Here is a 24307-nt window from a genome sequence, read left to right as displayed (position 1 = left end):
ATGTGAGCTAGTCTATGAAATTTGGGAAGTAGGTAGTTGGGTTTGGATAAAAGGTTAAGATGATTGGGGTAGTTTGTTATTAGTGGTGTGGAAGTATATTTAGAGGGTAGGAGAAAAGTGGAGTATAGTAGTTGCTCAAATGAGGTTATGATATAGACAGAGGTTAGAAGAGATAAGAGGGAGAGTAAGAGAAGTGGTAGTAATTGGTGCGGGGTAGTTGAAGTAGGCATTATAGAAGTTTGAGAAGAGGGAGAGAAAATTGGTTGTTGAAGTTTGTGAGCTCGTCGGGATAGTTCTTTGTGGGTAGAGTATTATAATAAGGAGGGAGAAGAAGGGAGGTGATTGTGAGTTATATTAAGTTAAAGGAGGTTGGGGTGTTAATGTTATGAGTTGTGTGATTGGTGCTAAAGTTGTTGTGGGTGTGGCTAAGGAGGAATAAGTGTAGGAGCACTGGGGGTGGGTGGAAATTGGGGGCAGGGTATGGGAGCGGAGTGAGCCTGCAGGGCGAACGGAGCGGGAAGACCTAAGAGTAGATTGTCAAGGAAGACAATCAGTGAAGTATGGAGTTCAGTGGATTAATCTGAAGGTAAGAGAAAGTAGGGGAGTACAGAGAGGCTGACAGGGAAAAGAGGTAAAGTGTATGAGGAGTGGAGAGTGACTAGATATAGTTAAGGACGAGGGAGAGAGGGTCAGACAATATTTCAGAGGAAGAGACTAGAAAGTGAATTTGGAAGACAGGGATAAGCAAGTGAGAAGAAACTAAAATACAGTTACTGATACAGAACGGCCAGCTAGTCGTCAGTTACTTTAATTCGAAATCATAGGTCTCCTAAATGGATGGCAATCCAGGAAGGAGAGGGAGATGGAACAAACTGCAGATATAGAGGGAATGGGTTAGAGGCACAATGTATGTATAATGTAAAATATGGGGGGGTGGGGTTGGCTGGCTGCTGGGAAGCCTGACAGTGAGGCTTGCCTACTTAGCAGCATCTATAACAACTTATTAATATTATAGTTTATTAGAAGCTATAGTAAGACATACTTTCACCATCTTTAGCAAAGTAGGTTTCCAAAGGAGCTGGTACGTTAATTCCTTTTTAATAAAATTAATATTTTCCTTAGGTGTCCAGCTGGGTGGATTCAGGTGAAATAGTACAGGGAGATACAGGACCTAAAGGTTTCACTATATTTAGCAAAGTAGGTTTCCTGTTTATAACAACTTTCTTGGAACAAAAATAAATTGTTCTCATGGACAAGTCACATACTAAATCCACATCAATATCAAATAGATAAGCTTATTATAAAATATATTTTTTAACATGTGGATGCCAACATCATTGGGGAATGCATGCAAATAAGGAATCCACATCAAGTGTAACAATATAATAAGTGATCATGTTGTAATTTTTGGCCCATTCATATAGTAATTCCAGAAAGTTTGCACCATCTTTAACAACAGTAGTAAATGTACACAAAAATTTTTAAACTCACTTTCTGGATATTTAGCTATGAGTTTCATAACCCACCCTCGTGCGGACACCACTGGTCGAAAGGGTGGATTAGTTTGACATTTATGTATTTTAGGGATACCATAAATAGGAATAATGCTGCTTCCATAAAAAATATTCAAAAGGCTCTTTAATAATACATCCATGTTGAAATATGTACTCAATCTGTGAAGCTACTCCATCACTAATTTTCCTTGCAATACTTGCATCAATCTGCTCGCATTTGCATCATACAGTTAACATAATATGACTTATTTAATATGACCCCACCTCCCCTAGTAGTGGGTTTCACAAAAATATCATAATTATTGTAGAGTGTTTGAATAGCATTATATTACTTTTGTTGCAAGCTGTAAAAACTTTTTTTAGGATTACTGTTGTAATATTGGTAGATCTCATTCTCTACCACTCTTTCAAACATGGAAACAATTTGGTTAGAAGGTGGTGTAAAAGTACTAATTCTACAACTTCTGTTAAACTGTTCATTATGGCTATCCCCACGTTGAAAAAAACACTTAACATTTAATTTCAGCACAAATAATTTAAACTCCAGAAGCATCCGTGATATGTCTACGCTATTCTTAGGGACAAAAGTTAAATCATTATTAAGTACTTCTATTTCACTTACATTCAAACAATTATCTGATAAATTGGATATGATACAGAAGTACCTGCTGGTTGTTTTACTTTGGAACTTTTGTGTTGCTTTTCTTTTGTCCTCGTTGACTGGTGTTTCACTTTCTTTTTGGAGGTAAAGGAACAAAAACTTATGCTGAAACACAGGTGTCTCCAAAGGCACTTGAGGGGAGATGCAAAGAGGTTGCAGCAAGGTTAGCTCCATCAACAGAATATTTTTTCTGCCACTTTCATGTTGAGAGACCACTCGTGAAGCATTAAAATGGATCTGCTTAACTTGTTTATCATGTTGGATTTCCATGGAATATGCACTGCTATCAGCCTGCAATACTGAGAGGACAGCTCTCATTTCTAGGGCATTGATATGCATACTGGACTCTTCGGGGGACCATGTGCCTTGGACTGTCTTTCCCAATAAGTGCCCTCCACACACACACAATTTGGGAAATTTCCATGGTAACTTTGGCCTTGGGCAGAGGAAGAATGAAGGGGCGAACTTGCATTATCTGACTGGAGTAAACCCACCAAAAGAGGTAATTTTTGCATGCCTGAGTTATTTTGATTTGGGTGGACAAAGGCTGGCAAAGAATAGACCACTGAGTTGCTAGGCTATCTTAAGCATAACTAAAACTACTGCAACAGACATTGACCCCAATGCCTGAAGGATCTTGATCAAGCTAAGAGAGAATTTTGGATGATCTTTTTTACTTGGAATCGTATTGTTTGCACCCTTGGTAAAAGAAAGGATGCTGTCAAGGATACTGTGTTGAACAAAGCTCCGATGAACTCTAATATTTTAACTGGTTCTAATTGAGATCTGTTATGACTGATGATAATTCCCAGGTGAGGGCACACCTGGAGTATATAATCTCATCCTTTGATCAGATGATGCCTGGTTGGAGCACTTATGAGTCAGTCTAAGCAAGGTAACACATGGAATCCTTGGACTCTCAAGTGAGCTGCCACTACTGCCATGCATTTGGTAGACACCCTGGAGGTTGTGGTGAAGCCAAAGGGCAGAGCTCCGAATTGGTAGTGACTGGCTCTGAGCTGTAAGCGTAAGAATATTCTCAACTGTCTGTTCATTTTTATCTGATAGTACACATTCTGAAGATCTAGTGAGCACATCCAGTTGTCCTTGTGCAGAAAAGGTAGAATGGACTGAACCATGACCATCCGGAACTTGGTGTACTGAACTGACTCAGATTGCTGAGATCCAAAATTGCTCAAGTCCCCTGTTTTCTCTGGCACTAAAAAGACTTGAGTAAGTTCCGGACTCTTTTTGGTCTAGGGGAACCTCTTGGATGACTCTTTCTAGCAACTTTTTTATTTCTAGTGCCGAGGCTTTCCTCTGACTTAGAGGAACATCGGGAATTTTATTTCCTGTTAAGGGGGTAGGGAAAAGGGTATTATATAACTTCTGTAAATAATCCTCTGCACCATGAACCTTTTGCAGTCTCTAGCCAGGCTCTCTGTTGCAGGGATAAACAACCCCTCCAACTGCCTTCAGAAGTGGACAATCAGGCCTCCTTTCAGAAGCGCTGGTAGGACCTGTCAGAGAAAGCATCTCTAGACCCTTGACTTTGCAGGCCTCCGCTGCAATGTGGGCAGCGTCTTCCATTAGAGCTCCTCCATCTGCCTCTTGGGGAACTCTCTCCACATGGATCTTGGAAGGTACCCTGGGACTTTCTGAACCACATTTTTCAAACACCTTGTTGATTCCTAGAAAAGGTCTCTTGAGGAGTGGAAAAATGTATGCCCACAACAGACAAGGTTTTACCTTCCTGCTCACTCCTGGAGCAGTGTCTCTAACTTTGCGGCCAAATAAAGAACTTCCGTCAAAGGGAGCACTGATGAAGGAAGACAAAGGGCTCCTCGAAATCACACAGGCATATCCAGGCATGCCTCCTAATGGAAATGCATGAACCCACTGCCCTTGAGGTACCTTCCAGCTGCATGTGAGATGAGCCTCACGGAAAAATTTGAAATAGACTGCAGGGTAGCCAAGTGTGAGGCAATCAAGCTCTCTACCTCAGAAGTAATAGTCCCAGAGAGGGGATTTGGTAAGTTCTTTGATCAAATCCCCTGGGGTCTAGTGAAATGTACCAAATAATTCAGCTACCAAAGTGCAAAAGTTGCTGAAGCACATATACGCTTCCTGAATCTGGCCAGCACCCTAGAATCTCTGTTAAGGATGAAAAGAGGAACTTTGTTCTGCACGTTCATAAAGGGAGCCATAAAAAAATGAACATGGCATTAACTGGTACTCCTTTGCTACAATATTTTCCCATCCTTGGATGGTGCCAGGACCCTGTCTGGTCTCTTGGGGTCAGCTCAGCGGAATCAGGCTCCTTCCACACCTACTGAGAGATCAAATTAATGAGCTCATTGGTGGGAAGAGTCACCACAGAGATAGATGGGCCAGATCCAAAGGCTTCCAGGAATACCAATTCCTCTTGGGAAGGGTTGTCAGTAGACCAGCCACCCCTTTGCTTGAGGATCTCTAGTATATTGCCAAAGGAGACTGCATCAGGTGGTGATCTTAGGGACACTTAGGGTCATCAAAATCAGTATTTTCTGTGACAAACTCTTGAGGAGAGCCCAAGTGCCTCCTTTTGCAATTTCTCTTCCTAGGAACTTCATCAGCGGGATGTTCCAGAGAGGTAACTTCATCAGCGGGATATTCCAGAGAAGTACCAAAGATATCAATATACCTTGCTGGGTATCCTGGAGACTTTGGGCTAGCTGTTGCTGTGGTACAGGAAGTAGAGACTCAAGACACAAAGACAAATGTGTTTGGGAAGTAGGAGCCAGACAAAAAGAGACCAACAGCTCCAAGAAGACATGCTTCCTGATCACTGCCTCCTTCCGACCCAAAGGCAAACCACTTGAGGCAGGGGTCAGAGCAGAGTTGTCCAGTGCAGAGGCTCCGAGGGGCAAAGACAGCTCTAACAACATCAGAGTTGACACCAAACAACTTGGATCTGGCACAGATGCTACGGCTCTGACAGTCATCCAACTTTGACATGCTTGGAGGCAGTCCACTAAGACAGTTTCGTCATGAAAGATGCAAAGAACTTCGGATCCAATACAGACATATCTGGGATTTTCAGATACAACTGCTCCAAAATTAGAAGTTATGTACTCACCATAACGTTCCATCTGAGTAGGTGTATTCATTTGTCTGCAACCTGTGGGTTATGGATCCGATATCGGATCCGAACCGGCATGGTTTACCAGCTACGGATCCAAGCTCTCAGCTCCTCCCCTCACCCATAATGCCCTGCTCTACCCTCATGACCTCAGATCGAGTTTGCCAACAGCAAGAACACCCTGAAAAGGGTAACACATCATATGCAGGAAACTGAAAGGCCAGGGGGATAGGAGGGCGGGATGGTTGCAGACAAATGAATACACCTACTCAGATGGAACGTTATGGTGAGTACATAACTTCTAAATCTGAAGTAGGAGATTCATTTGTCTGCAACCTGTGGGACAGAGTCCCCAGCTACCTGAATCTTGGGCGGCCATCATGGAAGGATATTCCGGAGCACCACGGAGCCAAAGGATGCTCTACCCCTAGATGCAAGATCCAACTTGTAGTGGGAAATAAAAGTATGAGATGAAGCCCACGTGGCTGCTGCACAAATATCATCTAGAGGAATCCTAGCCTTAAAGGCTGCCGAGGTAGAGACTGACTGGGTTGAATGGGCATGTACACCCTCCGGTGCGGGCCTTCCCGAAGCTTGATAAGCCAATAAGATACATTGTGAAATCCAGCAAGATAATGAGACTTTAGAAATTGGTTTGCCCAAATTAAATTTAGCAAAGGAAATGAACAACTGGTCGGATTGCCTATGACCAGCCGTCCTGTTTAGATAAAATCTAAGTTGCCTGTGAACATCTAAGGAGTGAAGCTTGTATTCACCTTTGTTTTCATATTTAGGAAAGAAGACAGGGAGGTTAATGGATTGATTAATGTTTGCTTCAGAAGCTACCTTAGGAAGAAAGGACGGGTTGGTCCTGAGGTAAACACGGTCCGGATGAAAGACCAAGTAAGGAGGTTTAGCTGAAAATGCTTGAAGCTCTGAAACTCTCTTGGCCGAAGTAATGGCTACTAAGAAGGCGGTCTTGAAAGATAAGAATTTCAGATCTACCGTAGCCGGTTCAAGGGGCGGTCAAGGCCTGGAGAACTAAGGAAAGGTCACAAGGAGGAACCGCTTGCTTTACAGGGGGCCTGAGAAGAAAAGTACCTTTAAGGAAAATCTTACACAACTTGGCCAACATCAGTGGATTGGAGTCATGACCAATGTGATAATGGGAAATTGCATAAGTTGTACTTTGACCGTGGAACTGCTGGCACCATCATTAAAAGAGTGGTTAAGAAATCAAGCACCAAAGGGAGAGGAACTGTGAAGGGTTTAGGCCTTGCCGCTCCGCCCTACAAGAACCGTTTCCACTTGCTGCGGTAGACTTTCCTAGTGGATGGCTTATGAGCTGCCACCAGGATGGCCTTAACAGGGGACGAAATACCGCGAGTCCTGATCAAGAGTGGAACTGGAGCAGCCAAGCGGTCAGCTTCAGGTTGTCCAGGTTCGGAGGAGATAAGTGGGATGGATGAGATATCAGATCCGAATGGGATCTAGAATCCAAGGAGGATTCACAGAGTGAGACCTTAGGAAGGGGAACCAGATCTGTCGAGGCCAAAACGGAGCAATGAGAATCATTCTGCACCCCAACCGAGAGGCTTTCTGAAGAACCTGGAGCATCAGAGGCAAGGGGGGATAAGCATAAAGAAGACCGGGTGGCCAAGCATGCACCAGAGCGTCTCTTGGGGAACCTCCGGGAGGAGGTATCAGAGTGAAAAAACTGTCCCACTTGGTGTTTGAGGGAGAGGCAAAAAGATCGCAACAAGGAGTTCCCCACCGTGCGAATATGCGTTCCGCTACCCGAGTATTGAGAGACCACTCGTAAGGGGTGAGAATGGTGCGACTGAGTTTGTCCGCCAGGATGTTGGACCGACCCGGAATATGCGTTGCTATGAGAAAGCGGTTGGTGGAGATTGCCCATTCCCAAACTCTCATGGCTTCTCGACAAAGAGGGTAAGACCTGGTTCCTCCTTGCTTGTTGATATACCAGACAACCGACATGTTGTCCGATTGAATCGCAATTGTTCCCAAGGGAAGAAAGGCCTGAAGTGCTAGCAACGCTAAGAGCACTGCTCTCATCTCTAGAATGTTGATATGCAGTAAGGTCTCTGAATCGTTCCACGTGCCTTGGACGGTCCGGCCTGCAAAATACCCCCCCCACCCGAGGAGGGAGGCGTCCGTGGTCACCGTGGCGAGAGGGGGAGAAGCACAAAATGGGCGGCCTCCGTGGAGATCTGGAGAGTGTAGCCACCACAGGAGGGACCGCTTGCAAGCCTTGCTGATCGCAATGGGATGATGCATAGGAAGAGCAAGATACGACCACTGGACTAGGAGTGTCCATTGGAGGATGCGCATATTGAACCTGGCGAGAGGAAGAAGCGCTATAGCAGCCGCCATGGACCCTAGAGCCCTCAGGACCAACTCCGCCGGAACTGAGCTTGAGTGGAGAATGGCCCGCACCTGGAGTTGCAGATTTTGGACTCTGTCCGCAGTGAGGAAGGCTATTAATCTCCTTGTGTCTAACCTGGCACCTATAAAATCTATGAACTGCGTGGGTGCTAGGTTGGATTTTTTTGTGTTTATTGTGATGCCCAGACGGGGAGCAAGATGGAGAAAGGAGTCTCGCGCCAATAGTAGTAGATGCCTTGTTGGGGCGGTGAGGAGCCAGTCGTCCAGGTAGGGAAAGACCTGTACCCCCTGAAGCCTCAGGTGGGCCGCTACCACTGCTAACACTTTGGTGAACACCCTGGGGGCTGTGGTGAGACCAAAGGGAAGGACCCGGAACTGGTAGTGACTGGCTCCCAGCCGGAAGCGGAGAAACCTCCTGGAGCGCCTGTCCATTAGTATGTGGTAGTACACATCCTTGAGGTCTATGGAGCACATCCAGTGATTTTCTCCCAGAAGGGGGAGAATAGACTGCAGCGTGACCATTCGGAACTTCTCCTTGGGAACTGCCAGGTTCAAGAGTGAAAGGTCTAAAATTGGTCTTAGATCCCCCGTCTTTTTTGGCACTAAAAAGAACCTGGAGTAGAACCCTGATCCGATCTGGTCTGGGGGGACGGGCTGGATGGCTCTTTTCTTTAGCAGATGGCCAATTTCTGCCAAAGCAGCCTCCCACTGACCGGGTGGAACGTCGGGGAGGGACTTCAATTTTGGCAAGTGAAGAAGGGGTATACGGTATCCTCTGGATATGATCTGGAGGACCCAGCGGTCTGATGTTATGGACTCCCATGCCGCTAGGTGCTCCGAAAAACGTCCCCCGACTGCCTCCAGAGTGGAGCAGCCGGGCAACCCCTCAGGGTTGTTGCGCGGGCCGTTCAGAGAAGGGTTCTCTGGACCCGAAGTTACTGGGAGCCCCTCTGCCCCTAGGGCGATGTCCTCCCTGTCCTCCTCTGCCACGGAAGGACTGGTTGTCCGGAGCAGACTGAGATTGCTGCGACTTCCGGAACCACATATTCTTCTGTCCCTTTTGGTTCCTAGAATAGGGCCTCTGGGGTGCAGAGAAGCAGATTCCGACGGCAGACAGCGTCTTCCCGTCCTTCTCGCTCTGGGTCAAAGTGTCGCGAACAGTTTTGCCAAAGAGGGCAGAACCATCGAAAAGGGCATTCGCAAATGACGCCTTGAAGGGCTCTGAGAAATCGCAATGATGGAGCCAGGCCTGACGTCTAGTAACTAGGCCTGCCCCTGCGGCTCTAGCGGCACCTTCCGTAGCATGGGAGAGTAGCCGCATAGAGGTATTGGTGACGGACCTGAGAGTGGCCATGCGGGTGGAGTGCAGCACTTTGTCCTCCTCAGACATGGACTCTGGGGGGGATGCAGCGTATTCTTTAATAAGATCGCGCTGCATCCTAATCACGTGTGCCAGATAGTTCAGCGCCCTTACAGAGAAGGTCGCTGAACTAAACATCTGCTTCCCCAAGCGGTCCATCATCCGAGACTCTTTGCTCGGGGGATGGACTGAGGGACTCTCCTGAGCAAGTTCCCTCTTGGTGGCCGCCGTCAACATGGCATCTACCGAGGCCCCTTACTCCAATGGGCACGGTCAGCCGGGGGACTGAGAATACGGTCGGGCCTTTTAGGGATTGGCTCCACGGTGTCCGGTTCCTTCCACACCCTGGTGGTAATGAGGTCCACCAGGGGGTCGGCAGGAGGGGACACCCAAGAGGTAGACGGGCCCACTTCAAATGCCTCCAAGAACACGGACTCGTCCGAGGAAGACTTGGGGCAGACCCCCTTATGCGGAGCATTTCCATGATGTCTCCAAATGAGACATCCTCGGGGTGACCGTGGGAGCCTTCCCTTCCTCCAAATCCGTGTCTTCTGTGAGAGACTGGGAGTCAATGTGCCTCCTTTTGCACGTATGTTTACGGGGAACATCCTCCGGGGGGCTGTCAGAGGACTCCTCGCAAACAGTAACCTGTTCCAAGGGAACAGCTTGGGGCACAGGAGCGGGCTGTCCCAAGGGCCGGATGGTGGAAGCCTGACCCAGTGCAGAGGGGCGGGGCCGGGCGAAGCAAGTGCCGGCGGCCCGGAGACCCTCAACAGGGCCCTCTCCACTACATCAAAAGCCGAAGGGGAGCCGACCTCGACCAAAGGATCCGACAATCGGCTCCCCCTCTGATCCGAGGAGTGGATCGGACCTGGCGCCGAAGCGCTCAGATCTGAAGGGACAGTGCGCTCCGACACAGACGGCGCCGAAGGAGCACTGATCCCCCTGGATCCGAAGCTCGGATCCAGGCTCCGAGAGGTCGGATCCGAAGCACTCAAGGGCAGGGTCGGATCCGAAGTACCAAGTACTATCGGCGCCGACCCACCCCCGGCTCCGAAGCTGCTCGGCTCCAACTGCTCAGAACCCGGGTAGTGGGTCGGAGAAGGAGCAATTGGCTTGAAAAAAGGGGTCGAGCTCCCCCCCATCTGCATCTGGGCCTGGATGAACCTTCTCATCATCCGGTCCAGATCAGCGTCTGACAGGCTATAAGTTGATCTCGACGAGGCTACCGAGGTAGGCCTTGAGTGCCTCCTCGATAGCCTCGACGGAGATCGGGTCTCCTCCTCCTCAGGTCCCGGTGAAAAACACACTGGAGACCGGGCCGAGGAGGGAGAGCCAGCAGACAAGGAGGCGGAGGAGAAGCCCGCTTGGCTGGTGGGGCGAAACAGAGGTCTCGGCCCGCCGCTTATGGTGCTTCTCCCTCCGGTCCTTCTTTCTAGCTTCTCTCCTCCGAACCACTACAGGAGGTTGAGTCCCAGGAGTAGAAGGGGAGCGAGAGAGACAACCGTGAAAGCAGTTACCCGAAGGAGCGGAGGCCGGAGCAGAGTCCGGTGGCAAAAGACCCGCCAAGACAAGCTTGGACCTCCGCTCCTTCAATGCCCTGGGGTTGAACCCTGCACAAATGGAACATCCAGAAGTGAGGTGTTCAACCCCAAGGCATCTAACACACCGAGTGTGGCCATCAGCCGGGGAAAGCTCATGGCCACACTCTGAGCACTTGGAGAACACAGCTTTGGGTTGTTCAGACATCCCAAATGCAAAAAAAAAGTTACTTAAACTAGAGTTAAAGCAAAGTAACAAAACCACTCAACAGGCCCAAACACACACTACACTACCAGCGAGGGGAGGGATAAGTAAAATTAAATTTTAAAACACTAAAAGTATAATTAAGTAATAGGGAAACCTACACTTCCACACAACTTTCACACAAAACTTCAAAAATTAGCACTTTAAAGACTAAGAAAACTACACTTAGCTGAAGAGCTTAGGAACACAATCTGGTCACCAGCGCGGCAAACGAGATCTGAGGTCATGAGGGTAGAGCAGGTCATTATGGGTGAGGGGAGGAGCTGAGAGCTTGGATCCATAGCTGGTAAACCATGCCGGTTCGGATCCGATATCGGATCCATAACCCACAGGTTGCAGACAAATGAATCTCCTACTTCAGATCCAAAGACTGGATTGGAGGAGGAGACCAAATAGGTGGCGTAGTACTCATGAAGGTCTCCAGACCAGATGGGGTGGGAGCTGGGAGAGCTTCCATTTGAATTTGCATTAAGAGGTATTTCCTCATCCTGTCCACTTCTGCTTCAGCAGACTTCTGGAGGAACGAAAAGAAGAAGCTACTGATGAAGCCCTAGAATGGTGATGCCTTTCCAGAAAAGGAGACTGATATGAGAAGATACGGGATCCAGGCTCGGAGGAGATCTGATCCGAAGTGACTTACCTTTTGCTTCTTCACATCCAAGGGGGTCGGACCCAAAGTTTTCATCACAATTTTTGGATCTGAAGCAGTAGGACTTGGGGGATTTCGTCTTCAGATCTGAAGAGATCAGATGCAAAGGTTTTGACATTTTTAGAGGTGGTTCCAAACCCAGAGCTGAAGGACTTGAAGGTTCTTGGGAATGCTGTTAACCTCTTTTTTTTATCATATTTCTTAGGGTTTGAGCACAAGATGCTGTAACAGAGGATTTTGAAGGGAGTAATCCTCTCAAAATTAGTTTATTTCCTGTGATCAATAAGGGCCCTAGGGTTAAAGGCCTTACAAATACCACAGGCAGAATCCAACCTGGTTGGGCCTAACAATAAACACATATACTGTGTGTATTCAAAAACAGAATTTTATGGCCAAAGGCAGTACATTTGTTAAACCTAGAGGATTTATTGGTCATATCTATTGAAAAAGAATAAAATAAAAGGATTATTATTAAAAAAATATATTTATACATTTTTTAATAAAGAGAAAATATTACCAGCAATGGTAATAGAAGGAACTACCTCAATGGTATAAGGGATGAAAATGATAGACAAAATACCAACTATGGTATTTCAGAAATGCACTAAAAAGTGTAGAAAAGATAAGGGAGGATACATAGAAAGAACTGTCACTAAGAGAAATGAAAAAGGTTAAAGATAGAAATATCTACTCTTACTCACAAAATGTTGCTACTGCTCAAGAGCTAACAGTTTCTATGTCCGTACGCGAATGTAGCAAACAAGATTTGAAGTATGGTAGGAGACTAGTGCATTATGGATAAGTGAGGAGCTTGAGAGTTTCAGTGTTCCACAAGCTGGAAAAAGCAGCAGAGTCGGATCCAAGGGTAGGATCCGAACCCACTTGGTTGGCATAATGGTTAAGGTGTTTACCTCATGGATAGAAGGTGCAGGGTTTGATTCTCACATGGGGTAACTGGCTAGGCCTAAAGTGGCCTGAAAGAGCAGTTAGCCTAGTATTAACCTAAGAAGGAATGAATGAAAATAACATCAGATCTATCGTTATTGCCTTTTAGTTTCCTCTTCTATCACTATTGGAGCCCATCTAGCAATCAGTACTTTTACATCCTTTTCCGTTGGCCCTAATATTCTGCTGAATGTCCACTATTAAATCCTTCCTTTGTCAAATTCACATACTCACTTCTAACCAAATGCGTCTCTTGTAACATTGCTATTTGCACCCTACACTTCTTGCTATAATTCAACATTTTTTTGTCTATATCTGTAAAGTCATTTACATTGCATATTAATGCTGGCAGAGTGTCCATTATAACAACTCTTTTGAATGTGTATTTTCAATTTTTAGCTTACATGCACACCCTAACGCTAGGTAGGCTGAGCGCCTGCCAGCCATTTTAACTTACAACAAGCATACAAAAACCTATGCACATTTATCTGAATGCTTAAGAAAGTACAGTTTTGTACCTACCATAAATGTAGATGTCCGATAGGTATGCATCTGCAGTCATCACATATGGGTTGTCCTGCCTCAGGCAGCCCTTCGGTCGGCCGGATTCCAAAGTCTGTGTCCGGCGTCGGCTGATGTCGCCCTTTCCCCGCGCCTAGGGTATAAAAGCGTCAGCCGACGCCATCTTCCTCAGTTTTTCTTGCCCCAGATGCCAGGTGCCCTCTAAGGAAGGCTAATTTTGGAGAAATGCAAAAAATTCCAAACATGCACAGTAATATAAAACAAATACACCATAATAGATAACCCCAGCTAGCTATAAGAGGGATAAGTACCCAAGAAATACCACAGAGGGGAAGGAGGGTAAACCTGACTGCAGATGCATACCTATCGGACATCTACATTTATGGTAGGTACAAAACTGTACTATGTCCTTCAAGGATGCATCTGCAGTCATCACATATGGGTAGAATACCATAGCCAATCTGGGGGTGGAGGATCTATGTAAAGGATGGTGTAGCTAAAATGCCCTGCAGGACTGCCGTAGCAAAGCCTGCTCTGGATCTGGAATATAAAGGTAAATTGTAATGCTTGGAAAATGTATGCACGGAGCTCCATGTAGCAGCTTCTAGAATGTCCTTGGTAGCCACCCCTCTTAAGAAGGCTGTGGAGGTGGCTGTGGCTCTGGTGGAATGAGGTCTAATGTTAGCTGGCACAGTTTTTCCATGAAAGGAATAACAAAAACGAATGCGATTCCCTATACATTTTGAAAATGTCTGTTTGGAAATTGCTTTTCCTTGTGCACCAGCAGCATATGCTACCAACAGCTGGTCAGTTTTTCTGTAGCTTTTAGTTCTGTCCAAGTAGTAGCGCAACTGTCTGTGTATGTCCAGGGTGTGCAGAAGTTTCTCCCCTTTGTTTTGTGGATTTGGAAAGAAGGTAGGCAGGTGAATAGCTTGGTTTAATGAGACCCTGGATACCACCTTTGGCATAAATGAAGGATTGGTTCTCAATGAGACTCTGTCCTGATGAAAAATAAGAAATGGCTGTACTGCCATGAGGGCCTGTAACTCGGATACTCTTCTTGCTGAGGTTATGGCCAGAAGGAAGGCAGTCTTCAAGACAGGAACTGTAGTTCATGAATGCTGCTGGTTCAAAGGGAGGCAGAGTTAGTTTTTCCAACACGAAGCTAAGGTCCCAAGTAGGCACTGGAGGTTTCCTTGGAGGATTGATGTTTTTAATTCCTCTTAGAAACTGTCTTAGAAGAGGACGAGAAAAGACAGGTGGGTCAGTATTGTACTCTGCTGAAATTGCTGAAGCATGAATTTTAATGGAAGAGTAAGACAGGCCATTGTGGAGCATTTCCAAGTATTCCAGGATATGTGCCATGTTCATCACTGTCGCATCTAGGCCCTTTGTGGTGCTCCAAGTGTGAAATCTTTTCCATTTTGCTGAATATGCCTTTCTTGTGGAAGGTCGGCGAGCTTCCATGATGATATCCTTCACTCTCTTGGATAGCTTATCCTGAGGAGGAGTCAAGGTATTTTCCAGGCTGTTAGTTGCAAGGTTTTCAGGTTGGAATGCAGAGTTTTGTAATTGTGCTGTGTCAGGAGAAGTGGCCATTGAGGAAGAGGCCATGGTTTCGTGCGTGACATGCTCTTTAACAGAGGGTACCATTGCTGTCTTGGCCAGTCCAGAGCTATCAGGATCACTTTTGGCTGCTCTGTCCTGGTCTTCAGTAAGACCTTGGTCAATAATGGAAGAGGTGGAAATGCATACACTGTTCGAGTTCTCCAGCTGAAAGAGAGGGCGTCCACTTTCCATGCTTGTGGGTGGTATGTCCTTGAGCAGAATTTCTTCAGGTGATGATTGTGGGGGGAGGCAAAAAGATCTATGTCCGGCCTTCCCCATGATAGTGTTATCTGTAGGAAGATGTCTGGGTGCAGCATCCATTCGTGTGCATCCATGATATTTCTGCTTAAGCTGTCCGCCAGTATATTGTCCTTTCCTGGTACAAACTGGGATTGCAGCTGTATATTGAGTTTCAAGGAAAGTTCCCACAGAGTCATTGCCAGTCTGCAAAGAGTGTAGGAATGGGTGCCTCCTTGCTTGTTTATGTACCACATGACTGTGGTGTTGTCTGTCCGTATTAGCAGGTGGCCTTGATGCAGAAAGAGTCTGAAGGCCTCGATTGCATGTATCACTGCCAGCATTTCCTTTTGGTTTATGTGCATGCGTAGCTCCCTTTGTGACCATAGTCTCTGAATACATCTGCCTTCCATGTGTGCTCCCCAACCGTGGTCTGAAGTGTCCGTTGTAATGGTTTGGCTGGCTATTGGTTTGCTGAAGGGCAGACCCGTGTTTGACTGGCTTGCTTGAGCCCACCACAGAAATTCCTTTTGGAGGCATGGAATGAGTGGGTTCAAAGTTTCTAAGCTGTGACTGTGCTGAGTCCATAAACTCCTTAGGTACCATTGTAGTTTCCTCATATGCAGCCTTGCTTGTGGAATCAGAAGAATGCAAGATGCCATGTAACCCAGGGCCTGCAGAATTTTCCTTGCAGTCAGCTGAGTTTGTCTTGTCAGATTCTTGAAGTAATCCGGTAGTTGTCTTTGTTTTTCTTCTGTGAGAAAGCCATTTGGGTGGTTGTGTCTAGATCTGCACCCAGAAAAGTTATTCTTTGGGATGGAACAAGTCTTGATTTGTGAATGTTGACTGTATATCCCAAGGCCTGCAGTAGGTGGATGGCATAACTCAAGTCCTTTACCAAAGTTTGCTGGCTGTCCGCTTGTATAAGGCAGTCGTCCAGATATGGGTATATTTGAATCCCCTGAAGTCTGCAGTGTGCAATTACTGATGCCAGGCATTTTGTGAATACTCTGGGCGCAGTAGATAAGCCAAAGGGCAATTCTGAGAATTGATAATGCTCTGAACCTGCAAGAAATCTGAGGTGTCTTCTGCAACTTTGTCTGATAGGGACATGCAGGTATGCCTCCTTGAGGTCTAGAGTCACCAGCCAAGACCCCTTGCCCAGCATGGGAAGGAGTTGCTGTAAAGTCAGCATTTTGAATTTTGGCACAATGAGATAAGTATTCAGTGCGGACAAGTCGAGAATAGGCCTCCATTGATTTTCTTTTCTTGGAACAAGGAATAGTCTGGAATAAAATCCTTGGCCTTGTTCTGAAAGAGGAACCTTTTCTATAGCTTTCATTTGCATTAAGTTGGAGATCTGCTTCAAAGCCTCTGCCCTTTGATTTGGTGGCAGGTCTGGCATGCCTTTTCTTTTTGGCAATGTGTGAAAATGGAACCTGTATCCTTTGATTATTATTTGCAGTGTCCATTTGTCTCTTGTAATACTGTGCCAATTTTCTGAGAATAAAGAAAGCTTTCCGCCCAAAGGTGCTTCTAATTGAGCCCTGGTTGGCGGAGTCAAAGCAAAGTCATTGAGTCTGTCCTTGTGCAGTAGTTGTAGGTCCTGCACTACCTCTCTGGTTGGGAGGCTGCCACTGACATCCTCTGTAGGAGCCTCTAGCTTGCCCTCTACCTCTGGCACGCCTGTTCTTGCCTCTCTGAAATCTTTCTGTGTCCGGAAAGGACCAATTCTTGGTAGGCCAATTTCTGATGAATCTTGGTGGTTGGACTTGTAGAAAATCTTTAACTGTTTGTACAGATTTTGCCTTTTCCTCAAATTTCTTTAAGACCTCCTGAGCAGTGGAGCCAAATAACTTTTGCTTCTCCAGTGGAGCATCCAGAAGCTTAGCTTTAACATGGTCTGGCAGAGATTGTTCCTTCAGCCAAGCATGCCTACGTATGACTGCACCTGTCATAGCTGACCTACATGAAGCTTCCAATGCATCATAACCACACTGCAAAAAATGGTTGCTAACCTGCTGGGAGTTATGTACCAGATCCTGAAGTGATTTGCGATCTAGGGGTTCAGGTGAAGACAGTTTCTTATGCAATTCTTCTAACAAATACTCTTGGTACTGTATCATATGAAATTGACAATTTAATGCCCTCATAGAAAGAGTAGCAGAAGTATACACTTTTTTACCCCATCTCTCTAAAGCCCTGGACTCCCTTTCAGAGGGGAGTGGCTTTAGGGCCCTGGGAAATAGTTTCTGGATCAGCAGAGTGTGCCTTGTAAAGAAAATGATGCGAGTCCGGGACCCTGTAGTACCTATCGGGTTTGACAGGGGCCGGAGGAAGAGTGTCAGGGGTTATGCTAGACTCAGAGTACACATCATCAATGACATTCAAAACAGGAGGAATAGCCAAAGGTCTATGCTGAGGTAAATGCAGAAAAGTTCTTAATCTTTTCCTGGAATCAGAGAATTCCTGGCCCTGCCATTTGAAATGCTCTCTCATAGTGTGAAGGGTCTCCCCGAAGGGCAGTTCTTCAGGAGGGGAGGCCGAGGGGATAGATTCCTCTGCATCAGAATCCTCGTAGGCCGAAAAAACCTCCTCCTATTAGTCCGAGAGAGCAGAGCCATCAGAGGCCTCCTCTGAGAATTGGGGATCAGAGGGCTCAACCCTGGGCCTTTTGTCTAGAGGAGGTTGAGAGCCCCTGTCCGGATGGGGTTGAGAGCCCCTAATTAAGGAAATAGCGTCCTCTGCTAAAGTTAGAATCTGTGAACTTGTAGTGGGTCCCTGAGGAATAACCTTGGGAGGCATAGCTTTTGTGTATTTAGCAGCTTTAGCCCTGGTGAAAGCCTTTATGGACATGGATGCAGGAGGCCTGGCTGCACCACGTGCTGGTGTAGTTTTGTCTAGAAGAATGGTGTCGGAAGTTTCCAAGACACCAGTTTCAGAAGGAAATTCAATAACCGACTCAGCAGGGGCCTCCGGGGCCAAGGTTGTCGGTTGAGCGGTTTCGGGGGTCGGAAGTACCAAGGACTCGGTTTCAGCCGAGACCGAGAAACTCGCGGTAGGCCTGGCTGTGGTTTCAGCCGAAACCGCGGCCCGTGTGTGTCGGTCCTTGTCCTTCCGTTTCTTTGTTAAAGGTGAAGTCGGAGTCTCCGACGGCATATTGTACGAAAAACTAGCCCCAAAAAATTCCTCTGCAAACTCCGCCCGATGTCTAAGAGTGCGTCGGCTGAAGGAAGCACAGGCTGAACAGGCCGAGACGTCGTGGTCTGGGCCTAGGCAGGGGAGGCAGTAAGAGTGGAAATCCTTATGAGGTATTTGTTTCCCACAAGTTAAGCAATTATTAACTTTATCTGACATCGGCTGAGGCAAGAAAGAGTCCCCAATGGGGTACTTAGCTTTTGAAGTCTTCGGTATCTGAATTACAGGAGCTGGCCGACCGGCACTTGCGAACTGCTTCTGCTTTGGGCACCACGCGGCAAGAAAGACTGAGGAAGATGGCGTTGGCTGACACTTTTATACCCCAGGCGCTCTGACGTCGGGGAAAGGGCGACATCAGCCGACGCCAGACCCAGACTTTGGAATCCAGCCGACCGAAGGGCTGCCTGAGGCAGGACAACCCATATGTGATGACTGCAGATGCATCCTTGAAGGACATCAAGACATGCTAATCCTTAGTCACGTCAGAAAAATCAAATTCTTTTAAGCCTCAATTAAAAAGCAAAGTGGTAGACAGTCAGTCTGCAGAATCTCTAGCTACTAGTACTTTAGTCTCTCTAAATGTCAGGTGTACCACATAAATGGAAAGAATATATAAACCCATCCAATAAAGTGTTATTTTTGCTGGTGAAACAACTGCAACAAATGAAAATTATGTACATTACCAGGACAAAAAAATGAAATGCTTCAAAGTGAAATCTTCAATTACAGTTACACATTCTGTTCAGCACTTAAAACATACATATTTACCCTACCATTGATCATTAAACATGCACCAAATTTCAAAGAATCAAACAAAAAATAAATACATAAAAAGTAGTAAAAGACCATAATAAACAACTCATCACGTATCTAAAATAAATCTTTCATTCTAACTTTAGCTTGGTCCAAACTTCTTCAATGAGCAGAAACCCTGCAACAAACACTCTTGATCAAAGTAATCTAACATATTCTACCACCAGTGACATCCGAGATAGAAGCACTGTACAAACCTGGAATGGATTGCTATCAAGTGCTCTTACAGGTCCAGTATGCTTCTCATTATGGGCAATTACAGCATCATTATTTCCAGACATAATATTAGATGGGTTATACAGAATGATACTGCCATTTTCACCACCAGCAATAAGAACTCCTGCGGGATAAGCATTGGATTCCATACCATGAGGTCCCCAAACTAGCTTGTGATACCTATTAAAATAAGAGACTGGTGTCAAAAATAAGCTTACCTTCACCGTCACTACCACAGCAAGACTCAAAAGTACTACAAATATCTGCATTCACCATCAATATTACAGTACATGTGCACTATGCAAGTGATATCAGTGTACTATGCTTACCTGTCTCACAATGCACCAAGCACAACAGGCATTATACATTAATTAAAATCACAGGAAATAGAGAACATTCAAGTAAAAATTTACTGAAAATAACTTTCTGTAAACTATTACAAACAAACCATAACCATTCAAAACAAAGACGAAGCAGGACTGTGAGTAGCATAAATCAGTATTCATTTATTTGTCTTTGTTTACCATAAGATCTATTTTCAGCAGAGGCCCAGGGCAAAAATCTCCATTTGCTTGGATTATACTTTGTTCCAGTTAAACAGAGTAGTTATATTTCTATTTACACTTATACACATACAGTAGTTACATTTACACATTCTAAGCTTTTACAGACGTAGACGTTACTGAAGAGAAAGACCACATGCAACTTAGTGAATTGTGTAGGCAGCAGTTATGTATAAAAATTGTTTTGTCATTTCAGTGAGAGGTTGAGGGTATTCTGTTTAAGGAGAGTAATGTACGTTGAACACAAAGTCTTAACCTGGTGATGAGTATGTGCAGGACTAGTACTGGTTAAGATGTTTCAGCAGTGGTTTAAAATTATTGAGCTTGTTGGAGAGTTTAATTTGTGTGGGGATACTATTCCAGAGTTTAGCAATGCACTGAGAGTAAAGAGTCTTCTGCAACATTATTCGACTGATTTACGAATAGTAAGAATTTCTTACTAAAACAGAGGTCCCTTGCTGGACAGTACAGCAGTAATAAGTGTAGCAGTGCAGGGCATTTTTCTGGATGATGAATGAGTTTATGTGCTGTAGTTAGTTGTGAATATGTTAGGTAGTTGTGAAGTTCAAGACAGTTTAATTGCTTTAAGCTATGACAATGGTGGGTCCTGTAAGAGAGACTGGTGGCAATTTCAGCTATTTTATCGTAGCAGGAGCCAAGTTTCTTTCTCTGAGTATTGTTCAAGTTTGTTAGGATAGGAGTGGCGTATAACAAGAGTTGGCAATAAGAAGGTAGTGGCTAGAGTTTTTGTTGCACTATCTGTAAGGAATCCATTGACCCTAAAAAGGGAGCCTTGTTTCTGGTGTATAGACTTACTGATGTGCAGTATACGCTGGTAATATTTGTGACTGTCTACAAAAATGCATAGAAGTTTACTATGAATTACAGTTTCAATGACAGTATTATTTGAAGTCTTTATGTTAAAAGATTCCTTTTGATTTTGGGAACATTTTGAGGTAAAATGTATTTACTTAGTTTTTTTGGGGGTTGAGTTGGAGGCTTGATTCTTTGAGCCAAGTTTCGACAGTGAAGAAAGATTCTGGGCCGGATTCACGAAACCTCCGTGTAAGACTTAATATGTCTTACTCGGAGGCTGCACTTGAACGCTATGATGTCAGCATGCCATTCATATTCATGAGGGCATGCTGAATCATACCCTAGGCTAACACGGTCCGTGTAGGAAAATAGGGGGCGTGTCCGAATGCCGAGTACTGCAAAGGGACATGCCCACAGAAGAGTCAGAGGCCTGAAAGTAAACACCCATGAGCGAGTCCTTAGAAATGTCAAGGAACACACCACCACACATCCCCACAGACTAAACCCTACTGAAAATGTGTAAAACGTAAAAATAGTAGTTTCATTTTTTTTTTTTTTTTTTAATAATTTCAAAAATGTTTGCCCGCATTTGCGCTCGTTTGCGCGGGTATGCCCTTCGCTCAGCCACAGTTAGCAGACATTGAAAAGCATATAAGATCTACATTTGCAAATTAAGTCAAGTAGCAATAGCGTAGCATTAGAGACGTTGGCCAAAGAGGAGGTAGTCACGGTTCGAGCCCCCACATCATTCACCATTTTTATTTAAATAAGTATGAAACAATCCCCTGATTATATATATATATATATATATATATATATATATATATATAAAAAAATATAATTTAAGTAAAATGTAATGAAATGGGCCATGTATTTGTGAGGAAATCCGACAGAATAATTTATAAAAAAAAGTATTATAATTGCCCATAGCTGAACAACACTTTAGCAAGCTGAATATGAGTGCCCGTAGGTGAGCAGCGCTTTAACAAGCTTAATATGAGTGCCCGGAGGTGAGCAGCACTTTAACAAGCTTAATATGAGTGCCCGTAGCTCAGCAACGCTTCACCCAGCATAATATGAGTGCTCATAGCTAAAAAACGCGTTACCCAGCGTAAGCCGTTTACGTGGAGCTGTGCAGCGCGCCAACCAGCTTACCGGCGGGCAACATTGGGCAAGCTGTATCAAAGCTGCCTTTACACAGACACACCTCCTAGCTTGTCTAGACAGTAGTAAAATAAAAAAAAAGCAATGCCAAGGGTCGAACCCGGGATACTGTGCACCATAGTCAATGTACTGAACCACTAAGCCATGACAGTTGTACTGAGAAATACAGTATTAGCATATACTAGGAATGTACAGTATATGTATAGGTAGTGTAAGTTGTTAATGTAATATTTCTCCACCCTACCCTATTTTCACAAATTATGCCATTCCACACCAAACTGGGTATGTGTATTCACAATTAATTCCCATGGACATTTGCCCTGTTGGTTCATACATATCTGCATGTACGTTGATGCACGTGCCCTGTTCACATATCCAAACATGATGGCCTGTTGCCACCAATCAACCCTGCATGCTGTTGGAATGTGTACTGTTGTTCTAAATATGCATGTGTTATGCTTGCTGCTCAATGGTCGGAATTCATGGGTATTTGGTTAATGGGAATACTGATGCATGCTGTTACAACTAGTTTTGAATGGTGTTGTTTGTTACTAACCCAAAATGCCATAAAATACTGCTAAACATAGGACAACAGGGAAGGTGGGTTCCAGCGGACCCACCTCTCCCACCTCAGCTGGCAAGTGCACCTGGCACTAGTGCCCAGGCCGGGACCTCCTCCTCTGGTGGCCCTGTGCCACCTTCGGGTGGAAGTGCTGCAGGGGATGGGGCTTGTCCCCCCTCTGCAAGCGTGGCCGGAGGAGAGCCTCCACTCACCCTCCATAGGGTCCGGTCTGTGGTGCGTAGTGAGATCAGGCCTTCTGTGACTGATCCCCTACGCCAGCTCGAGGCGAGAGTGGCGCAACTCACGGGTGTGCCTGCCCGTCCCATCCAGCCCCCAGCACAGCCCCGGCCTGGGCTGTGAAGGCGCAGTGGTAACTGCCCATGGGTGGGGATCTCAGTTCCACTGTTGCCATCTGTGGGCTCATGGGCTCGCGATATCCAAACATCCATCCCCGTCAATTGTGTTTACCCCCCACGTGTCATACTCCACCCCTGTATGCGTCTTGTTTGTCTTGTCTGTTAACCTCCCCAACCTACCTCCCCAAATATACCTACTTCCTGTACCTCACATTCCACTCTCACCTGAAAAAAAAATAAAAAAAGGGCACTCTGTTCCCACAAAAAAATTACGCCCCATACATAGCTGCCCAATTCGCACACATGACATGTAAACTGATAATTCTAATTGGCAGTACAACATATTTTATTGTCCTCACCCCTCTCTCAGGGGTGGAAGGTTTCAAATTTCACACCAAATTTCAAACATATGCACAACTGTTGCTGGTAAAGAAATGGGCAGCTATGGACCTTCCCTACACCCATCCTGCACATCCCGAGCTGGTTTCCCTACTGTCTTTCCCTCTTTGTGCCCCCTTTTTCACCACTTTCCTATTTCCCCATTTTCTTTTCTTTAAAGGAAATTAGCGCGGGAGTAAGCACTTTTAAGCAGTAGTCAGCAGGTGTGCGCTTGTAGCGTAGTTAAGAGTCGCACAAACTTGCGCAAACCCGCTTACAACTGCTTAAAAGTGCCTTAGTCACTCTGTATGACAAGGCCTGTAGTCTGCTCATCAGCAAAATAAAATACCCCTGTCAGTCTCGAACCCCGGACCTTGGAAACACTAGTCTTCATGAATTACCACTGAGCCACAGCAGATATACAAGAACTTGGTGCTGAAAGAAATATATCATGAAATACAAGGAGTGAATGTAAAGGGAAAATAGGAAGGCCATTACACAAAGCTTGTTCTGTGTACCTTTACTGGCAATTCTTGTGGAATTGCATTACATTAGTGTGAGAAGAGAAACAGCCATGCTAGTAGGTAATAATGTTACAGTAGCACCTGACAAACTCCACACAGTATCAGAGCAGGATAAACACCGCCATATTTGAATAGGTAAGAGGCCAGACCTCCCAACTGTGACTGATTTACAGGGATGTCCCTGATTTGCAAACAAATGTTACCTGTGCCCCACTGACTCCCTGTGAAATGTACTAACAGTAGGCAGAAAGGTGGGGAATCCCACGTAATGGTAACTGTCAATAAGTTAAAGTAGACACTACTTGCATGTCAGAAATGGTGTAGTAATACATATGCTCAACATACCCCACAGTCACAACTGCAGAATATCTGAAATATATCATGGGTGTATCCCACTGATATGTACCTTTTCCTGAGGCTGGTCATATACATACCTGAGAGTATCTGAGGCCTGCAAGTGTCAGAAACACACAGGCATATCAGCCTGTCTGCTGTTACATACACTGCGAATAGCTGTAGAATTACTTCCACAAGCATGCCCTTATGTAGGAGTACAACACAGAAATATCAAAGGATGTAGTCATCTAACATACTAATGACAGTATAGCAGTTCACAAGCACTGCATGTGCCTGATATTCATAACTGTTAGTACAATATACTTAGTTGTCCTCACTCCTCTTTCAGGGGTGGGAGGTTTCAAATTTCACAGCAAATGTCAAACATATGTACAGCTATTGCAGTTAAAGAAATGTGCAGCTATGGACCTTCCCTACACCCAGCCTGCACATCCCTAGTTGGTGTCCCCACTGACTTCCTGCTTACAACTGTTTAAAAGTGCCTTATTCACTCTGTATGACAAGGCCCTAGTACTGCTCAGCAGCAAAATA

The 24307-nt window shown here is 45.4% G+C and overlaps 1 protein-coding gene across 1 annotated transcript in view; it reads right to left on the bottom strand.

Moving 5' to 3' along the window:
- SEC31A (SEC31 homolog A, COPII coat complex component) overlaps positions 1 to 24307 on the bottom strand; it is a 1704034-nt gene that overhangs the window by 1493578 nt on the left and 186149 nt on the right. Inside the window, exon 4 of the mRNA XM_044060384.1 lies at positions 19038 to 19236. Within this exon, the coding sequence (XP_043916319.1) occupies positions 19038 to 19236 (199 nt within the window). The remainder of the gene's footprint in view (positions 1 to 19037; positions 19237 to 24307) is intronic.

Source organism: Protopterus annectens, chromosome 2.part0 (genome assembly GCF_019279795.1).
Source record: "Protopterus annectens isolate FY-2018-M chromosome 2.part0, PAN1.0, whole genome shotgun sequence".
Classification (NCBI taxonomy): Eukaryota; Metazoa; Chordata; order Ceratodontiformes; family Protopteridae; genus Protopterus; species Protopterus annectens.
The sequence above is the reverse complement of the archived record's forward strand: the minus strand, read 5'-3'. Positions and strand labels throughout refer to the sequence as shown.